At 31.4% G+C, this 19,009-nt stretch overlaps 1 protein-coding gene across 1 annotated transcript in view; it reads left to right on the forward strand.

Annotated features, from left to right (window-relative positions):
- Cdc6 (Cell division cycle 6) overlaps positions 1-3,716 on the forward strand; it is a 51,787-nt gene extending 48,071 nt beyond the window's left edge. The window contains exon 10 of the mRNA XM_075357961.1: positions 3,480-3,716. Coding sequence (XP_075214076.1) covers positions 3,480-3,572 — 93 coding nt within the window. The 3' untranslated portion in view covers positions 3,573-3,716. The remainder of the gene's footprint in view (positions 1-3,479) is intronic.
- Positions 3,717-19,009: the final 15,293 nt, after the last annotated feature.

Genomic DNA, 19,009 nt, shown 5'->3' on the forward strand with positions numbered 1-19,009 from the left:
CGAGTTGCCCACCTTTGTGGGTATGGTGGATGGGCGTTGGTTGTTTGGTGTAACAAAGATTGATGTTACCATTGGTATTCCTGCCAATAACTGATGCCAATAACTGCTTTGTAACTGATGATTGCCTAAGTGGTTATCAGTTAATCGTTTATGAGATTGTTGCCGGTTTGTGTGATCATTAATGATGTAATGTTCCACCTGAGTGGGATTGGTTTCTGCACAGGCATGTTGATTGGAAGTAGTTTGTCAATCTTTTGACAGCCAGACTCTGCGTTTTATATCAGGGACATGATTGGCCTAGAGGACCTGGCGCTGAGGTTAATGGCGGCTTTTATGGATGTCTCTGAGTACTCAATTCCCCGCAGTTCTGGTTGAGAGAGATTGCCCCTTAGTGGAATATGGAGTTATCTAATATGAAGAAGTCTGTCATTTACGGAGGGCCTGTCAATGTGAGGGTGATTCTGAGTGGCGGACAGTTTTTATTGGCAAATACAGGGATTGGAGATCCAACTATTTTCATAAAGTCCGGACAGCCAAGAGGGACTCGTGGCATTCGTTTGTGAACGACCAGGGAAACAAGGATATCTGGAGACTCGTGTGTAGGGTTCTAGGACATAAAAATAGTAAGGACGTTCATCTGTCCACTCTCTTTACCCGGCAGGGCACGGTTTCGAATATCTCCGGAATTTTATGCAGACTACTCGACAATCTTCTGCCTGGAGGTAGTGAAGTTGGAAAGACCGCATATCATCTTCGGGTATGGCGTGAGGTCTCTGTTGTTTTATGAGGATGCATTATCTGTGGAGATTGCTGAGGCCGAGGTGCATCAGGCTTTATTGGTAGAGGTAAGGCGCCTGGCTGTGATAGACTGACGGTGAGGTCGAGATCAGAGCCACTTGTGCATGCAGGGTGCTTTATCAGCTCATCAGCACAAGATGACTTTCAGCCCAGAGAAGACCATGATGTTGCTTCTCAAAGGCTGTTTGGTGGAGAGTCAGGAAATTTGAGCATTGATGTCAGGCCATCAAATAAAGTACACGCAGGTTCAGAAGTACCTTGGGGTGTATCTTGATGAGAAATTTCACTTCAAGAGGCACCTTCAATATTTCACAGAAAAGGCTTGTTGTGCCATTTTTGGGATCCGACGTGGGGTCAATCCGGACCGGGGTCTCAATTTGAGGTCCCCTAAGCGTTGTGTACAAGGGCATGTGCAAAGCAATTATGTTGTATGCTGTACCAGTTTGGGCAGATAGGATGAAATTCCGTAGTTATAGAGATATATTATTGAGAGCCTAATGACTATTACTGTTGACAGTAACAGGTAGTTACCAGACGGTTTCATAGGTAGTGGTCTTGGTGATTGTAAGTGAAACCAATTGATATTTTAGCTCTTGAGAGACAGGTTGCTAGGAAGTTGGGTGAGGTGACTTCTGAAAAGATTCGGTTGCAGGATAATGCCTTCCATGTGTTGTATAAGTGTGCCAAATACGATGTGGTGTGCACTGCAGTAATTTGTCAACTGGATCCGTCGGAAAATGCTAGATATCATTTAAAACTGGAAGGACCAGATGAATAGTCAGTGTTTGCAGAGTTTCTGCACTATTTGATTAGGAAACAGATTGTGGAGGGATTCTAGGGTGCTGCCTGGTCTTGTTCCTGCGCACTTTGTTTTGTTACAATTTCTTGTTAGTTTGTTTGTGTTTTGTTAGTGTTATATGGTTTTGGTTGTTTAGTTATTAGTTTTATTTTCATGCTTTTGTTTTAGTGTTTTTCTGTGTTTATGTCGCATGTGATCTCAGTTTATCTTTTGGGTAGTTAGGTGATTCAGTTTCTTTGATGACCATAGTTTTCAGTTTTATTTGAGACTATAGATGTTTTGTTATTTTTAGTAGTAGTTACACCGATGGGAATGTCGCTTGTGGCATTCACATCAGTGGTATCTTGGGCTGAGGTGACAGAGATGTCATATGCCGAGGTTTAAAAGATGACCTCCGGTAAAACATGTCAGGGCTAGGTACAGAGAGGGTGGTTGGAGGGTGTCTTACCCTAGGGGATCAGGAGTAATATTTTACAACAGCAATTGTACAGAGTTAATTCTTTATAAAAGCCATGTTAATTACTGCATTTACATATAAAAGTTAAATTTCTTTATAAACCATCAAACATTTTTTAATTTCATTTGTAATTGTAATCCCAGAAGCAAAAATCCGATAGGCTTAAGTCAGGAGAACAAGATGGCCCAGTAACTTTATGGATTGCCTTGCTGTCTGTGCAGTCACACTGTCTTATGGAGTCCATGCATTATTAATTTTGTCCTTTGTTAGCTCTCCCGTGAACTGGTGAATGATTTCACAATAATGAGCTGAATTTACTGTTTGTGTAAAGAATATTAGGGCGATTATTCTTCTCTTGGATTTTGAAATTCACACACCTAATCTTCTGGTCACATAGAGGAATTTCATGTACACATGTAAGTTGTTGGCAGACTTTAAATGTTAGTTCTATGCTTGTATTTATCTTGGTAAACTGTGCTTCATCTGTACAGAAAACAGTCCAAAAAGTCAGAATTATCTGCTAGAAACTATTGAAACAATTAGCAGTATTGAATTCGCTTTCCACAGCTTGTGGCCAATAACTGTTGAACTGTTTTCATCTTATAAGGGATGAAACTGAGCTTGTTACAAATTGCCTTTTGTGTATTAGTAATGCCGATTTTTTTTTATCAAGTTGGTCGGACTACAGTCTTCATTTTAGTTGGGACTAGATCACAATGCAGCTAATATTGTCTTGCAGTTTTTCTTCATTGAGTACTAATGGTTTATTACCTCACTCAAGTTCTTTATTGAACCTGTCTCTCTTAATTTCTCTGATTAGTGATATTACACTATGTCAATTAGGAATCTGTGTAAACCTGGAAATTCAATAAAAAACTGGTATTTCACTGTCTGTGTGTGCTCATCCTGCTCATAGAAGGTGTATTCAATGAGAAATATTCACTGTTCTAAAGTTAACGTCTTTCTGAGTATACATGGAAAGACAAGATCTCAGTTTAAAGGTTACTAGCACAATGAACAACATTGAACCAGACACACCTTCTTGCCCCACATCTTCTCAATGTCACCAGCCTGTCTGGTTCATGGAAAAAACTGCACGCAATGCAGGATTATCATCTTTGGAGAAAACATTACTCACAGTCTATGGAATACAATCCCTTAACATATAATAGTATATAGTTGCTTTTCAAATGAATTATGTGTACTCTGGGTGACAATATTGAAAACAATATAGTTAATTGAATCCTAATAACTAATTATACTGTTAATACGTTAATTCAAGCGTAGTTTAAAGTAACTAGATTTGATATACTTAAGTCTTAAAACATTATTGCAAAAATCAAAATTGGCGGTAACACTTGAGCTCTGTTTTATGATAAAATATATTTTTCTTAATTTGAATATATTTCTAGTTTTCTTTTACAGATTTCACTGCAATGGGATGAAAAAGAAATGATAACCGCTCTTAAGGATAGAATGTTATTAGCTGCAATTTTAGAAGATAAGTCATGTGTTTGAGAGAACAAGTGCAGATATTGTTAATCATGCATAAGTTTTGAAAATTAATTTATTTTTTTATAATTTAATGTCTTTGGGACAGATCAGGAGGAGCAGTTTAGTCTATTTGGAAATGTGGAGGAATTATATTTATGACTAAAAGAATTTAACTTTATAAGAATCTTTTTTCAGAATACAGAAGTCATTGCCTATTTCATAAGACTAAGAATTATGTAAAATTGTTCGCTATTCTGCACTATATTCAGCTATTCAGCAGTTACTATCAGCGTCTCCTTTTTGGATACATGGTATAGTAGTAAGATACATGTACAGTAGTTAAAAATACTGCTTTGTGAATGTACAAAATGTTGTATGTTGTCATCTTGGAAGATGATAACATCAATCATTTTTATTTCAAATAATGAAAAAAGTGAAAATAGGCACAAAATTTTCAGATCACATTATTTTTTATAAGGATTGTAGATCTGCTTCAGCAAATTCTGTCATTCATACTTTGTGTGTTTGTCGATTTTAACAAATGTGACATTTTGTCACAATAAAATGGTAATTATTAGGTAAAAAATATTTTATCTAATAAAATATCATTTTATGAACTAATATTTTCAGAGTTATTAATGATAAAAAAATTTTAATGGTCTTCATTTTGAAATTTTCAAAACTTTAAGTCTCTTTTGTAGAAGATTTTGTTGGGAGGCTATATACTGAATCTCATTAAAATATTTCAATCCATTCCTAGGACATAAATTTTTTATTGTAAAAACACAGAATCGTAAGTAAACAAGATGTAAAATGGGCATTTGCCATCATAAATATTTTTGTTTATTTTCATATGCTTAATCAGTAATCCTTCAAGTTTTACAAACAATTCTGGGTTACCCCTGCATGTATAAATAGTATTCGAGTGTGATATTTTTGTTTTTTTTTTTATTTGTTTAATTTGTAATAAAATTACCTAAAGTACGTAGAGATGATTTTCTCATAACATGAATAACTTTTATGCACGTTTTAACCTTTTATGCAAAATGTAAATGATTTTCTGTAATATTTTTTTTTACATATTTATGGTTTTAAATTTAATACTTAGTCCTAGAGACTGAAAAGTGAATTTTATGTAAAATGCAAATTTATTGCATTATGGAATCAGATAGTACCTGTTTTAGATGTTTAATTATAAGATTGATATCAGAAAGCAAATAAATTAGTAGTTTTTAATAAATATAAAATTTTAGGGAATTGCAGTGAACACAATTGAATGAACTGAATCGTGAACCCTATTCACAAGCATAATGAATTTCAGATTACTGAAGCAGCACTGGTAGACAGCAAATAATACTAAATGTACTCCACTAAAATGCAGAATAATACTCGTAGTTAATAATTTCAGGATTTAAATCAATGATAATTATCAGTTGACCCATATCTTTTCCTAATAAAAGATATTCTTATCAGAAGGAAAAATAAATTAATAACTTTTTTTTTTACTGCTTAATGATATTGCCACATGCTTCATGCTTGTGCATAGGATGTGGAAATGGAATTTTGGTAATGTATGAAAAATACCATACCTGACCAGGAGTCGAATCTGAAACCTCCGAATGAAAGGCCAAGATGCTACTACTCCAATTGAATAAAAATAGTGATAAATATTTTTCTAATAATGGTTTTCTTTATTAGAACAAAAATAAATAATTAAATGTAATAAATAAGACTGGAAATATAACAGGAAAATTCTGATTTCCCATGCTGCCTGAGTAACATGTATGGTATTCTAGAAAAAAGCTAAAAAAATTGATGCTTCCAGTGGATCTAAATGATGGTAGACTAAGCAATGAAAACGTGAATCGCGTGATTAATTTGGTGAAGAAATGAAATTTCTATAAGGCAGATCTCTAAATTACTGTTTAATAGTGATGAAAAAAAAATTTAGAACTGTCTGGGTCGAAGAATAGGCTGTTTTCTCTTTCATACAAAATGTACTGCTACAGAAGCATCACTACTGATATGTGGCTTGATCGACTGTGACTTTTGTTGCGTGTATAAGAACTAGTTCTTGTACACCACCTGGGTCATCTAATCTATATGAAACATTCAGTAAGGAGAAGGATAAAAAGTATCAAATACAATTTTTTTGCTGCGATTCTAAAAAATCTGATGTGAACATCACATGACTTCCTTGTACTCCTATTAAATTACATATACACAATTTTTTTAAATGAAAAGTACATAAAATTTTATTTCATTAATAATTTCTGATTTTTTTTCATAATTTTTTTTATTGTTATTATTGAATTATTATTTATTGTAAATTTTTTTTACAATTAGAGGTTAATGATTATTAATTGATCAATATATTTAAATTAAAAAAAAGAAGGAGATGAAGTCTGATTCGAATTGATGTGCCTTCCCCTTACAAGATCCAAATAATTCATTAATTAAAATTTCATTTGGCTTTAACTCTGGAACTAATGAAAATAAGTACCACTTATGATATATTGTTGAAAAGCTCTCAATGAGGGCTTATTACTGCAGTTAAAAAAGAGTCAAAAATCCAAATGTTTTTGGATTTTGGGCTTTTTTGGACACTTTTGGTTCACTCGATTGCAGTCAAAAGGGAAGATGCAGAACTAGATGTAGAATTTCAACATCCTACAGCTAATCATTTTTGAGTTATGCGAGATTCATATGTATGTAAGTATGTACATACATAAGTATGTACGTCATACCGAAACTAGTCAAAATGGATTCAGGGATGATCAAAATGGATATTTCCTTTGAAATCTAAAACTGAAATTTTTCATGATCGAAATACTTCCTTTTTTCTTACAAAGAAGTAAAAAAGCTGTTCAAGAAGAGTCAAGAGCAAGTTATATTATCAGGATCATTTAATTAATAAAAATTCTGGTGGTGTAGTAATGAACATTCTAATGCCATTGATGGGTTTTCTTTTTTATTTACCAGTGCAGTTTTGTTCACGGTCCCTTATTTTTCAGAAATTTTCAGTTCATTGCTATCTGACAGAAAATTTTCACCATGCTTATTTTTTTTTTAGAGAAAGGTCTGTTGTTTTATTCTTATCCATACTTGAATAGTTATATTAAGATTCAGTTCATTGCTATCTGACAGAAAATTTTCACCATGCTTATTTTTTTTTTTAGAGAAAGTTCTCTTGTTTTATTCTTACCCATACTTGTAATAGTTATATTAAGAATGATTAATAGAGTAACAGTATTTATTCACTCTGGGAAGTTATAAAAAAAATGCTTGTAAAAATATTTTTCAGTATTGAATAACATTAAACTGCGATGATGTTAATAAAAATAATAAAATCTTGCACAGGTGATCAGTTAAAAAGACAGGAGCACTTTTATGTGGTTTTAGAAGTGCAACTGTTAATGGCAAAAATTAAAAACTTCTGTGTTGCATTTATTAGTAAATTGTTGGTTGGAAATGTGTAATTACATTGCAAAATAATAATTTGATGAATTAAATACTTGATTTTCTACTTGTAAAGCATCACAGATAAGATATTCTACTTCTGTATTTAGAAATGAAATTTTAAAAAGTATTTTACTTTAAATAATTATATATTCTGTGACATTTTTATTTATTATTATTATTATTATGGTTAATCAATTTTGTCTGTTTAGTCAACTTAATGTACGTTATGTCGATATTATTTTACTGCCATTCCTTAATTTATCAACCTTATCCTAGTTGGACTTGATTTAATGTGCCCTCTATTAAAATAAATTTATCCTCCTGATGTTCTCTTCTTTTTTTTTTAATTTTGCTGCTCTTTATAATTTTAAGGAGTGCCATATGAACAGAGTAGAGCATGGGAACTGGCAAAGAAGGAAATACTAAACCTGAAACAAATTGAGGGAAACCACTATAACAATGTGAAGTAGTGTTTAAAAGCCAGAAACACGTTAATTCTAATAAAAAAGGTGTTTTGAATAGACAAATTTTGGTAATTTACTTTTTATTTTGAAGACAAAGTTACTTTACTGATGCTATTTTATTTTCCCACATATTTGGAGTATTTGTTAAATGAAAAAATACTTGTTTACAAGTACAATCTTTGCTAAAAAGAATAACAATAAATAGTTCTTTAAAAAATAACAATATCCACCTTTCAAACAAGATAATAGAGCTGTTTGCTCTATGCAATATTCAACTTATGAGAAAGGACCTATTATGCTTCCGTTACCATTTTTAGTAAATTACCAAACCATTTAAAAAATCTTCTTGCAAATTTATGTGAAATATAATTTAAAGATTTTCATTTACACAAACAATATTATTCCATCTATGAATTTTTAGATAATAAATAAATAGAATTTTCTGCATGTTTTTTGATATTGTTTTTCAACATTAGTTTTCTTGTTTTTATAAAATTGTAGGGTTTTCAGGAGCTATATTTTTATACACAGGAGCATTTTTTATAGCGCTATGCACATTTTTATTAAAACTAAAAAATCATTTTTCTCCTTAAGATTTTAACTTCTCAAATTTGGTTCCTAATTTAAGTTGGTAAGCTTTTTTTTTTAATTTTCCATAGACCACAAATTTAAAGAATAATAAATTATTACTTTTTAGTGAGGTTTTTATTTTGCGATTTTTTTTTGTTACTTTTTTAAAAAGTTTTTTTATTCTAAATTTATGAAGTTGTATGTAGTTATGCCTAATTTCTATACTGTTGTTCAACTTGAATTTACAACATAATAGAGAGGTTGGGTTACAATTTCAAATAGAACCTTTGACTTAATGTATAACGTGTGCATTCCATTGTCATACTTAAAAATCCAATGGTATTATAAACAAGGTCTATTTAAAATTCAAATCTTGTTTATATTCCACCTTGAAATTTGATACAGTTAGACCAACAATTTACTGACATTTTAATAATCTCAGTATTGCGATTTGCCCAACCCTGCAAAATACCAGTTGTCTCAGCTTTGATCTCATTATTTAAGCAAGCCATTCCTTCAGGTTTGGGAAGAGGAAGTATTGCTGAGAGCCAAATGTGGCACATGTGGAAGCACTTTGAAGTGTAGATCATGGAATTTTGCAACAAAAAAAACCCGAGATGTGTGTTGTGTTATTATTTGATGTGTTTGTATTTTAAATAATTAATGTGGATATTAATCCATGTATTTTTATTTTATAATTATACCTTTTTATTTTATATGTGTGTTGTATTATTATTTGATGTGTTTGTATTTTAAATAATTAATGTGGATATTAATCCATGTATTTTTATTTTATAATTATACCTTTTTATTTTATTTATAAACCTACGGTCGCTAACCTTGACTAATTAACAGGAGTGTTTTGATTATTTAAATAATAAATAATTGCAATAATTACTGAATTTATTAAATAAATACTCAAAAAATTACGGTGTTAATTAGTCAAGGTTAGCAAGCGAAGCGGGGGTAGGTTAAGTTTGGTTAAATTATATTTATAAAATAAATAAATATAAATAACCATTTATTAAAATTAATAAAGAGATTATTTATTCATTTTCCACCGAAATCCGATTGACTGCTTTGTTTTTAATAAAGCTGTAGCTGCGGTGACGTTAATATGTAAGTACCGATATTCATGCTAATTATGTATCATTTTGTATACAACCTAAATAAATAAATTTAAAAAAATATTTATATAATATGCACAAGTGTTAATAAAATATGGAATTATTAAATAACTCTTCAAACTTTAAAAGAAAAATGAAATGTAACAAATACTCTTATCTCAAAATTATGTTTATTAGATATTTGATCCCTACGCTTTATGTTAAGCGGAAAACAAAACGATTGTTACATATAAAAAGACATTAAAAAACAAAAAAAATTATGTAGAAAAACTTTAGGCTCTGAGAACTATAATTAAAATTTAAGTGTAAAAATGGAAGCATAAAAGCCTTTTATAGCCAAAGTGTTGAAATACATGAATGGTTCTAGTTTTGTACAGGTGGATATCGTTACTTAATGTAAGAATAAATGAATATTCTTTTTATATAGTTATGTAAAATCTAAAGGTGGGTCCTCCCTACAAGCTGCCTCTGACCCGCTCCTGTAACCCGGTGTATGGAACAAGTGTTTGTGGTTGCTATAAAAGCTTCAAATATTTGCTTCAAATATACAGATTTGTATATAGTATTATTGTTTACTGTACCATATTCATTTATTTTTTATATTGATTTATTTGAATTTGTCGTTTAATTAATAGTTATTTATTTGAGCTACTATATATATTTTGTATGGAGTCATTTTATGTTTTACATTTATAAAATAGAGTATGAATTAACTTTTTAATTAATTTTAGGTTTATTATTGTATGAACTCTGTAATATTGATAATCTTTTTTATAATAAATTTAATAATGATTATTACTTTTACTCGCGTTTCTTTAATATCTTATTTATTTTTTTTATACAACTTAATGTTTTTATTTTGCAGTTTTGTAGGTCTACAATGTTCAAAAGAATATTAGTTTAAAAAAAATAAATAAACAAGCTATAAAAAATGAGAAAAAAATTCTGACACTTACTGTTGATAGAAACAGAAATAAACATTTTGTCACAAAAATATTTACTTTAAAAAATAGAAATGTACTGTCACGTGACATTAAAGCTACTATGTAAAATTAATTATGTTTAGAATTCTTCACTATCCCAAGAACTATCGCTCACTGTCTATCTGTATGTCACTGTCTATCAACTATCTGTATTCACTGTAAAAGGTTGTATATTTCAGTCTTGTGCCTATAGTTTTTCAGCATAATTAACACACTTTTTCCAGTCCTCAGCAGTAACCATCGGGTTGGTCTAGTGGTTAACGTGTCTACCCAAATCAGCTGATTTGGAAAGTCGAGAGTTACAGCGTTCAAGTCCTAGTAAAACCAACCAGTTATTTTTACACGGATTTGAATACTAGATCGTGGATACCGGTGTTCTTTGGTAGTTGGGTTTCAATTAACCACACATCTCAGGAATGGTCGAACTGAGAATGTACTAGACTTACACTTCATTTAAACTCATACATATATCATCCTCATTCATCCTCTGAAGAATTATCTAAACGGTAGTTACAAGAGGCTAAACAGGAAAAAGAGAGAGAGTCCTCAGCGGTAACATTTTTTAAAACGCTTTCTACTAAGTGTTTTATGTCTTTAATTGTAAACGTTTTGTTGTTTGATGCCACCTCATTTTTTACCCGGGCCCAAAAGAACGCTATTGGGTTGTAATAACAATGATATGGTGGTTACTGCACTACTCCGTGGCGCATTTGCTCAGTATCTCATCAATCTCATATCGCTTGTATTTATTTTTGTGATCTTTGACTAACATGCAAAGTTCAGTAACAGTTTGTGTTCAATCATGATTAATTTTTTCTCCGTCAACCAAGCTAAATGTTTGCCTTTTTTATTTACTCGGTGGGAATTGTTCCATCACTGGCACACTACTTTCTTATAAACTTCTCAGTAGTTCAATAAACCATTCCTTGATAATAATGCCGTTCATTTGATCGTGATCATTTTTGCTTGGAATATTAATTTTTCCTCGTCAATAAATCCACGGTTAGCACTGCCGGCGTAGAAAATTATTAGCCGCAACCCTTTATACGTCGGCATTCAGAAACTAGTCTTACATTCAAAATCTTGCCGGATGAATTTTTCGGCATGGTTTTGATTGACCCGTGTCTCATCGAGGTAAATAATTGGTTGTAAGACAGGTCTTTTTCTCGGAATTTTTTGTAGAAATTTAATGTGATAATACAATATCTGCCAATATTTTTTCACCGATGTGCATGACTAAAAGTAGGTTTTTGTATTTACATTTTTAGCGTTATATTGTATATTTTTATTTATGATTACTCGTTATAGAATAATGCATATTAATTGTGCGTTTCCATTTTAGTGGAAATAAAGAACTTGAATGTTTCAATTAAAATCGTATAAAAAAATGATAAATTAAAATAATAAATTAAGAAAAAAAAAATTGGATGCAGTGTGTCAGTAGTAAACAGCAATTAACGAGACTAATTTTGTTAATAAAAGAACAATAATAGAAAACTAAACGTTTTTATAATCACACACATGTTCACTTGCCGACAACACCCGCTTGATTTAACAATTGATTGCAGCTGATAATTCTGAACTCTGCTGACACTCGCTTCCGTTTAACTAACATAGAAACAATGCATCATAATACTAAAAAAAATCCCTTTCGGCACGCCAGAAGGTGGAGGTAGATTTCACTAGCGCTGAGTAGGGGATAAAAAACATTTCCACCTTAAAGTTAAGAAAAACTTCAAATTTACTCGATACGACAATGATTGCGTGTGAAAAAAGTTTCACATTTTTAGCGTACAAGCCCCGTCTTCGTGAAATAACAGCAATTTTTTTTTCATATCAAAAATTGTTTCAGACAAACGTTTTAGGTAATGTTTAGAGGACTAACGACTTTTTTAAATCGATTCGATACTACGCCTCTTAAGGAAGGTATGACATTTTTTGCCTTCGAAATCCCGGTTTTTCCACCCCCTGAGCCGATGGTTGGTAATATCAAAAATCCTTAGATAAGTTTTAGGCCCTTATCCGAAGAATAGTAGGAAGGAATTCGATATTTTACTTAATAAGAAAATTATAGCGATATTTTGTTTTTTCGAGGTAGCCTCGAAAAACCATTTCCACCCTCATGTTCCGATTTTGCCCATTAACGAATTCGACCGAGATTTTGGATCATTATGTTTTACGTATCAATTTGAAAGTGATTGGTGCAAAATTATGGCGGTTATCGTATCCGCAATAAAGTGAAATATATATATATGTACATATAAACTTTTGAAATGACGGTGGTTTTGGGGTCTGGGGTATGTGAAACGCGAGGCTATATTGAAATTTTCCGGAAGTCGAATCATGGTACCCGCTACAATAGGTGGCTTTCTTATGACATCTACCTAAAAGAGGGACCTTTAATGCGCTAAAAGCATTTTCGACGATAAGAAAACAATTTGGATTTTTTTCATCTTTCTAGGCTGTACTAATCGAAAAGTATAAACAGAATTATACTTGTAAAAGTCGCTAAAACGATTCCGATACTGAAAAGAGGCACTTATAACATTTATTATTATAAAATAAAATAATTTTCAGGTGTTAGATGGAAAAGGGTAAAATAATTTTTCGCTCGCGTAATTATTGGAAAAAATAAAATTTTCACTGAAGATAGAAATCAAGTTTTTTCCGAACGACAAGATTTTTTCATCCTATTATAGAGGTAAAACTATCTATCGTTTATTAATATTTTTTAGGTACTTCTAATGAATAACAAATAGATTTCATTTCGAGATTAAACATGCATTTGCGTGTTGAACGCGTAACGTAACAGTCAACTCGATGAAACTATCTCGCTTCCTCTAGTAAATTTGGCATCGTTTTGTTCGGTATTCTTGAAAATAACCGTACCGTTTTATGGAGCGATTTATTTGTCATATAAGATTACTTATAACTGTTTGATTATAGCGTCAAACAATCCAAGATATAAAAAAAATTTCTGTTGAAGTTTTGTAATTAATTTTGCGCTTTATTAATTCATCTGTTTTTTTTTTATTTACAAGAAAAACTTTTATTTCTATATAAAAATTTATACCGTCCAAACAATTTATGCATTTTCATAAATGCATTTTAAAGTATGGAAAATTGTGTATTTGCAAATTTAAATAAAAATTATGGTAATTCTGAACAATTGTTCCTCTAACCTCAATTTTTCAGCGGAACACGAAGAGTAAACAAAAGAAAAAAAATTGTCGGAACGTTCGTAGATAACGCGAATGAGCAGTTGAAGACAACGAAAAGGGAAATTTTCAGAATTACCTTCTAAACTATCTGTTCTATTAAAAACTCCTCCGTAATTCTGAGCAATTATTTTCCCAATACAACAAATTATAACTATAGATTCCTTACGTTAAAAGTCGTCAAGAACGGTATCAGAATCTGCATCTGATGATGTACTATGCTGAGCATAAGGACTTTGGCCGTTGTAAACATAATCTATAGCGTGGAACAAACGATGTGGGTTCTTTGTAAACCAAATACTGCCGCTTAAAGATAAACTCTGTCATATGTCCAATCAGGTGGTGTTTCGTGTTTCCAAATGTAGATATTTTCTCCCTAACTTCACGCCACAACCGTTCAATGTGCGTGTGCGCTTGTATCCGGGTCGACGAAATTGTAACTGTGATTAACAGTCAAACGATTAAAACTTTCAAACGGAAGACAGTTTGTACGTCCGCCAGCAGTCGCTTATTACCGTTGTACCTGACAAAATGTTTCTTTATTACGGCGACAAAGTCTCGTGGCTTCGAATCATGACAGGAACTAAAAAAACATTTCTTCGTGTCACGCTCTATTACACCGAACACCCAGCTCCCTTTTATAATACGACCTTTATTATACTTTCTTTTTTCTACTTTCGCTTCATCAAACTCCATGAGTTTACGAATTTCTCCAATCGTTTGCGAACGTTCACAAATTACAACCGAACATACTTCCCTCAAATAAATACTCCAGGCAATAACCGCGTGGTGGGACAAGTCTAACTCATTAAGCGGCAGATTATGCCTAGAAGTAAAAATAAACACCGATAAGCCGCAAAGTAGTTTTTTAAGCCCAAAAATAGTTTTTTGGCTAGATCGTGGTTTTCAAAAAAAGCGAATTTATTTTGCGATACAAATTTATCGCGCATAATTTTATCTTCTTCCTGTTTCTGTCGGTTTTTCCTACCCGGTTGTAACATCAAAAGCCACCTGTATTTTTGTCCAGAGTCATACAGTGCCGGCAATCTGTACAAAATTTTAGAACGCGGCAACAAATTGTGAACAAACAAAAACTTTTTCGATTTCCATTCGTCTTCAGACAAAATAATGAAACTAGTTATACCGTACTTACAACCGGCATAAAGAAAAGGATTCGCATCAGAACACGACATCACTACACAGACTGATTATAGCGTCTCTCGTCATCTCATAACCGTATGGACATTGCCCTTTTCGTTATTTCCAACCGCTCGTTCACACTATCTACGAACGTTCCGGTAAATTTTTCTCTTGTTTCCTCTTCATGTTGACCTCTAATATAACATATTGCAATAGGGGGAAAATTGAGGTCGGGGGAGTAATCGCTCAGAATTACCCGTTCATACACATCATCCTCTGAAGTAATACCTTAAGGTGGTTCCGGAAGCTAAACTGAAAAAAAAAACAAAAAACAGTATACTATATAACGAAAAATACGTTAAAGTCAAATTTTGCAGGTCTGGGTTTCGCAGATATTGATGTTACACGCCCCCTCTTACCCGAAAACACAATTTTAGCGTTGAAAAATTCTGGAAGGATTATGTTCACGGTCAGTACGGTTGTTTGCTTTATATCTCGATCAGATCGACCGATTCGGATGAAAATGGCACGACGATTGCTGTATACGGGTGATGCCATTTAATTTCAGTAGCAACAGACCTTATGGGTTCCGTATCTCCAAATTTTACTTACAGGATAGATAAATTTCTCCATAAAATTTAATGACTCTTAGGTACCGAAGATACTTTATAATTGCGTTCGGTCTCATTCAAACATCTAAGAATGTGTGAAGGGGCGAGAAAAATAATTTTTTTATTTTATGTCGTCTCTGGACTCAAATTCACATTGTTTTGCGTATTAGCCGATTCGATTACAATAGTGTGTTACTTTGGCTGTACTTTCTGGCAATTTCTGGAGATAACAAGACTAACTGTTATTTGATTTTTCATCAGATATCGTTTTGCTCGTTATATTTATAATAATAAATCAAATTTAATGAGATTTTGTACGATAACTTCTGAATACGGATTGTTACTGCCATTTAATTTCGGTTTCAATTTGTCAAGTAGGTAGGGATTTCCGGTAATCATGGGTCCTGTATCTCAGAATTTTATATAGAATCATTTTTTATATAATTCATTACTTTCTTACTTGTATACTTTAATATGGAGTGCGAAGCCTCGGTAAACAGAGATGCATACATAAGTTTACCAGCTTAGCCGGGAATGTTATACCATTCTTTATCGACCTTTTTAATGTTGTACACCGTCAGCTTAAATATTAAAATATTAAAAAATATTGAAAATTATAAAAAATATAAAATTACGTAAGATTATTAAATAATAATTAAATTATTGAAATATTTAAATTTATTTTTCTTTAAATGAGGTGTTATCCGGATGGAAACAGCTTACAATTCCTGTCGAAAGGGTTTGGATGTACCTTAAAAAAAGGGTTTTTGCAAATAAATCCTGTTTTAGGTAGATTTTATAAGAAAGTTACCTATTGTAACGGGTACCGTGATTCGACTTCCGGAAAATTTCGACATATCTTCGCGTTTCACATCCCTCAGACCCCAAAACCACTGTCATTCAAAAGTTTTATTTTCCTCAAGAAAGTGAAACTTTCTTGTTGACACGATATCGGCTGTAATTTTGCGCCGATCACTTTCAAATTGATACGTAAAATATGAAGATCGAAAACCTCGGTCGAGTTCGTTAACGGGCAAAATCGGACCATGGGGGTGGAAATGGGGCTTTTTCGAAAAAAATATCGCTATAATATTCTTATTAAGTAAAATATCGAATTCGTTTAAAGTTCCTTCTATTCTTTGGATAAGGGCCTAAAACCTGCCTAAGTAAAGATTTTTGATTACACCATCCTCTGACCCAGGGGGTGGAAAAAACGGGGTTTAAAGACAAAAAAATCATACCTTCCTTAATAGGCATTTTATCGAATCGATTTAAAATGGTCGTTAATCCTCTAAACGTTACCCAAAACTTTTGTCTGAAACTATTTTTTATATGACCAGCCCTTACCGACAAGGGATAACCAAAATGTTGCTGGAGTTGTATGAAGATGGGGCTTGTCGTATGCTAAACATGTGACATTTTTTTCACATGCAACCGTAGTCGTATTAAGTAAATATGAAGTTTTTCTTAACTTTAAGGTGGAAATATTTTTAATCCCCTACTTAGCACCGGTGAAATCTACTTCCGCCTTCCGGAGTGCCGAAAGGGATTTATTTTACTTTGTAAAACTGTTGAATACGAACGTACGTATTTAATAGACAAATAAATCTTTTACTCTGATCGGTAGATACGTAATTCATAATGTAGATCGCATTAGGAACGGATATATGTTCTACTCGACGAATAAAAAAAGGAACCGTCTTAATATTTGCCTGGATGAATCAAGGAAAACCAAGATCAGAGTAGCATCAGAAAATACTAGTGCGCAATTAATTACATAAAAAGGAAAATAGATTTTATTAAAGTACATGTTAACTAGAGGTATCAAACAACATAAACGGGCGCAGTTGGTGACTAAATAATTTGCTATTTATGTATTCAATTTGAGTTAAAATGATTATAGAATATTAAATCTTAATTTAAATATTATTTATTAACGATCAATTTAACAATAAATATTTAAAAGATGCACATATATTTGGAAATATCATAAATATGTAATGATTTTCAAATCGGCTACGCGTGTATATTTCTTTTTATAGCTTATAAAAGATTATTAAAATTTCATTAGCAATATTCAACAGCAGTCGTAACTTTTATTAATTTTTCAATAACCTTTCAAAGTCGAATGATTCTTTCAACAGCAGCCCTTCTAATATCTTAACTCTTCAAAGACCGATTCCTTTCGTGTGTTATCCGGGATAATATTTAGTAGCCAAGTTTATGAAATGTTTTATTCGATCGTTTATTTTTAATTTTTAGTTGAAATAACGATGAAGATAAACGTTTTTTTAAATTAAATATTAATTTTATTTTAGTATATAGTTAGATACAACATAATACAAGAATAAAAAATTGCCTTAAGGTATTATTAACAATTAAAAATTAATTAAAATAAATAGTTAAATAATTAAAAAAATAAAAAACTATTATTAAATAATTAATAATAGTTAAATAATTAAAATAAATAATGAGTGTGAAGAACGCAAATTTTTAATTAAAATTTCCTCAAGTGTGCAATAAAATATTAATTTTGAAGATAAAAAATAAAATCAATTTTGTGTGATGCATCGTTTCAGAACGGCAAATTAAAAAAAAAGTAAGAGTACTTTTAAAGAGTACTAAAAAGAAATATGATAATTAATTATTATTATTTTTTATAAAGTTTCTTTTCATCTAAAAAGTTATAAAGCTACACTGAAACTTTTCTATCCGATATTAAGGAGCAAATTTGATGATTTCATATAGCGTTCGATATGAAAAATTGAATAAACAGAACCCACAACTGAATCTAGTAAACTATTGAAAAAAATTATTATAAAGTACAAAAAAAATTGGCGTCCCAAAACGTAATTTCTCAAGCTTAAGATGCAATAGCTTCATTAGATTGCTTGTAAATATAAATAACATTTTACAACAAAATCCGTAGAGAATTTAATTCTAAGAAAATTTATGAACGTACCGTGAAGAAGAGTAAAAAATTTGATTTTTATTCAAAACAAAACAAACTGAAACGCGACTGAAATTTATTTTATTTTTTACATTTTTTACCAGATCAACTAATTTAAAAATTATAAGAGATTGAAACCATCAAATTTACTCCTTAATTTAAATTTTAAGAAAACCAGTACGGCTTCAGTTTACGCTCTGAGCAGCGAAATTTTTCGCAAGCTAAAACTAGAAAAATAAGCGTTTCCAGATTCATGTAAATTTTTTTTCTTTATTTTCACTTGTGGAAGAACACGGCCTGAAATTATTTGTGAAACTGAAGTACATAACAAACGCTATGAATTTTTGCGGTTATAGAACTAGCATTCACACATCTCATAACTCCTATCGATGATATTGAATTTTGTGGAAGGATGTGGAGAATAACATATCCGACCGGTCACGTACCCAAAATCTTCGAGTATAAGACAGAAATGCTACCGCTCCGCTACGTAGATCCATTATTAAAAATGCAATTATAATACTGATAATAATGCTAGAAAAAAAATAATTATATTTAAATAATATATGCGCCGATAAAATAACAAAATTTGTAATGAAAAGCGAGAGCTATGTTTAGAAAGAGATATTCATTTTTATTTTTATGTTTCGTTTGAACCGGTAGGGTTGGTTTTGTTTAATATCAATTTGTCTGAGATAAACTATCCACCCCTTTCAGCTTTCATAAAAGGAAACAAGAAAAAAACACGTATACATAAACACTCTTTAACTATTAAAACAAAATAACAAATATCTTTTGATTCGCAGTTCCAGCTAATAGAAATTTAAAAAAAATAAAACTAATTAATAAAAAAAAAATAAATAAAAAAAACGCAAAGCTTATATTTTTAATGAATTATTTGTTTAAATAAATACATACTCGATGAAGTGTTTCTAA

Source organism: Lycorma delicatula, chromosome 2 (assembly GCF_047948215.1).
Source record: "Lycorma delicatula isolate Av1 chromosome 2, ASM4794821v1, whole genome shotgun sequence".
NCBI lineage: Eukaryota > Metazoa > Arthropoda > Insecta > Hemiptera > Fulgoridae > Lycorma > Lycorma delicatula.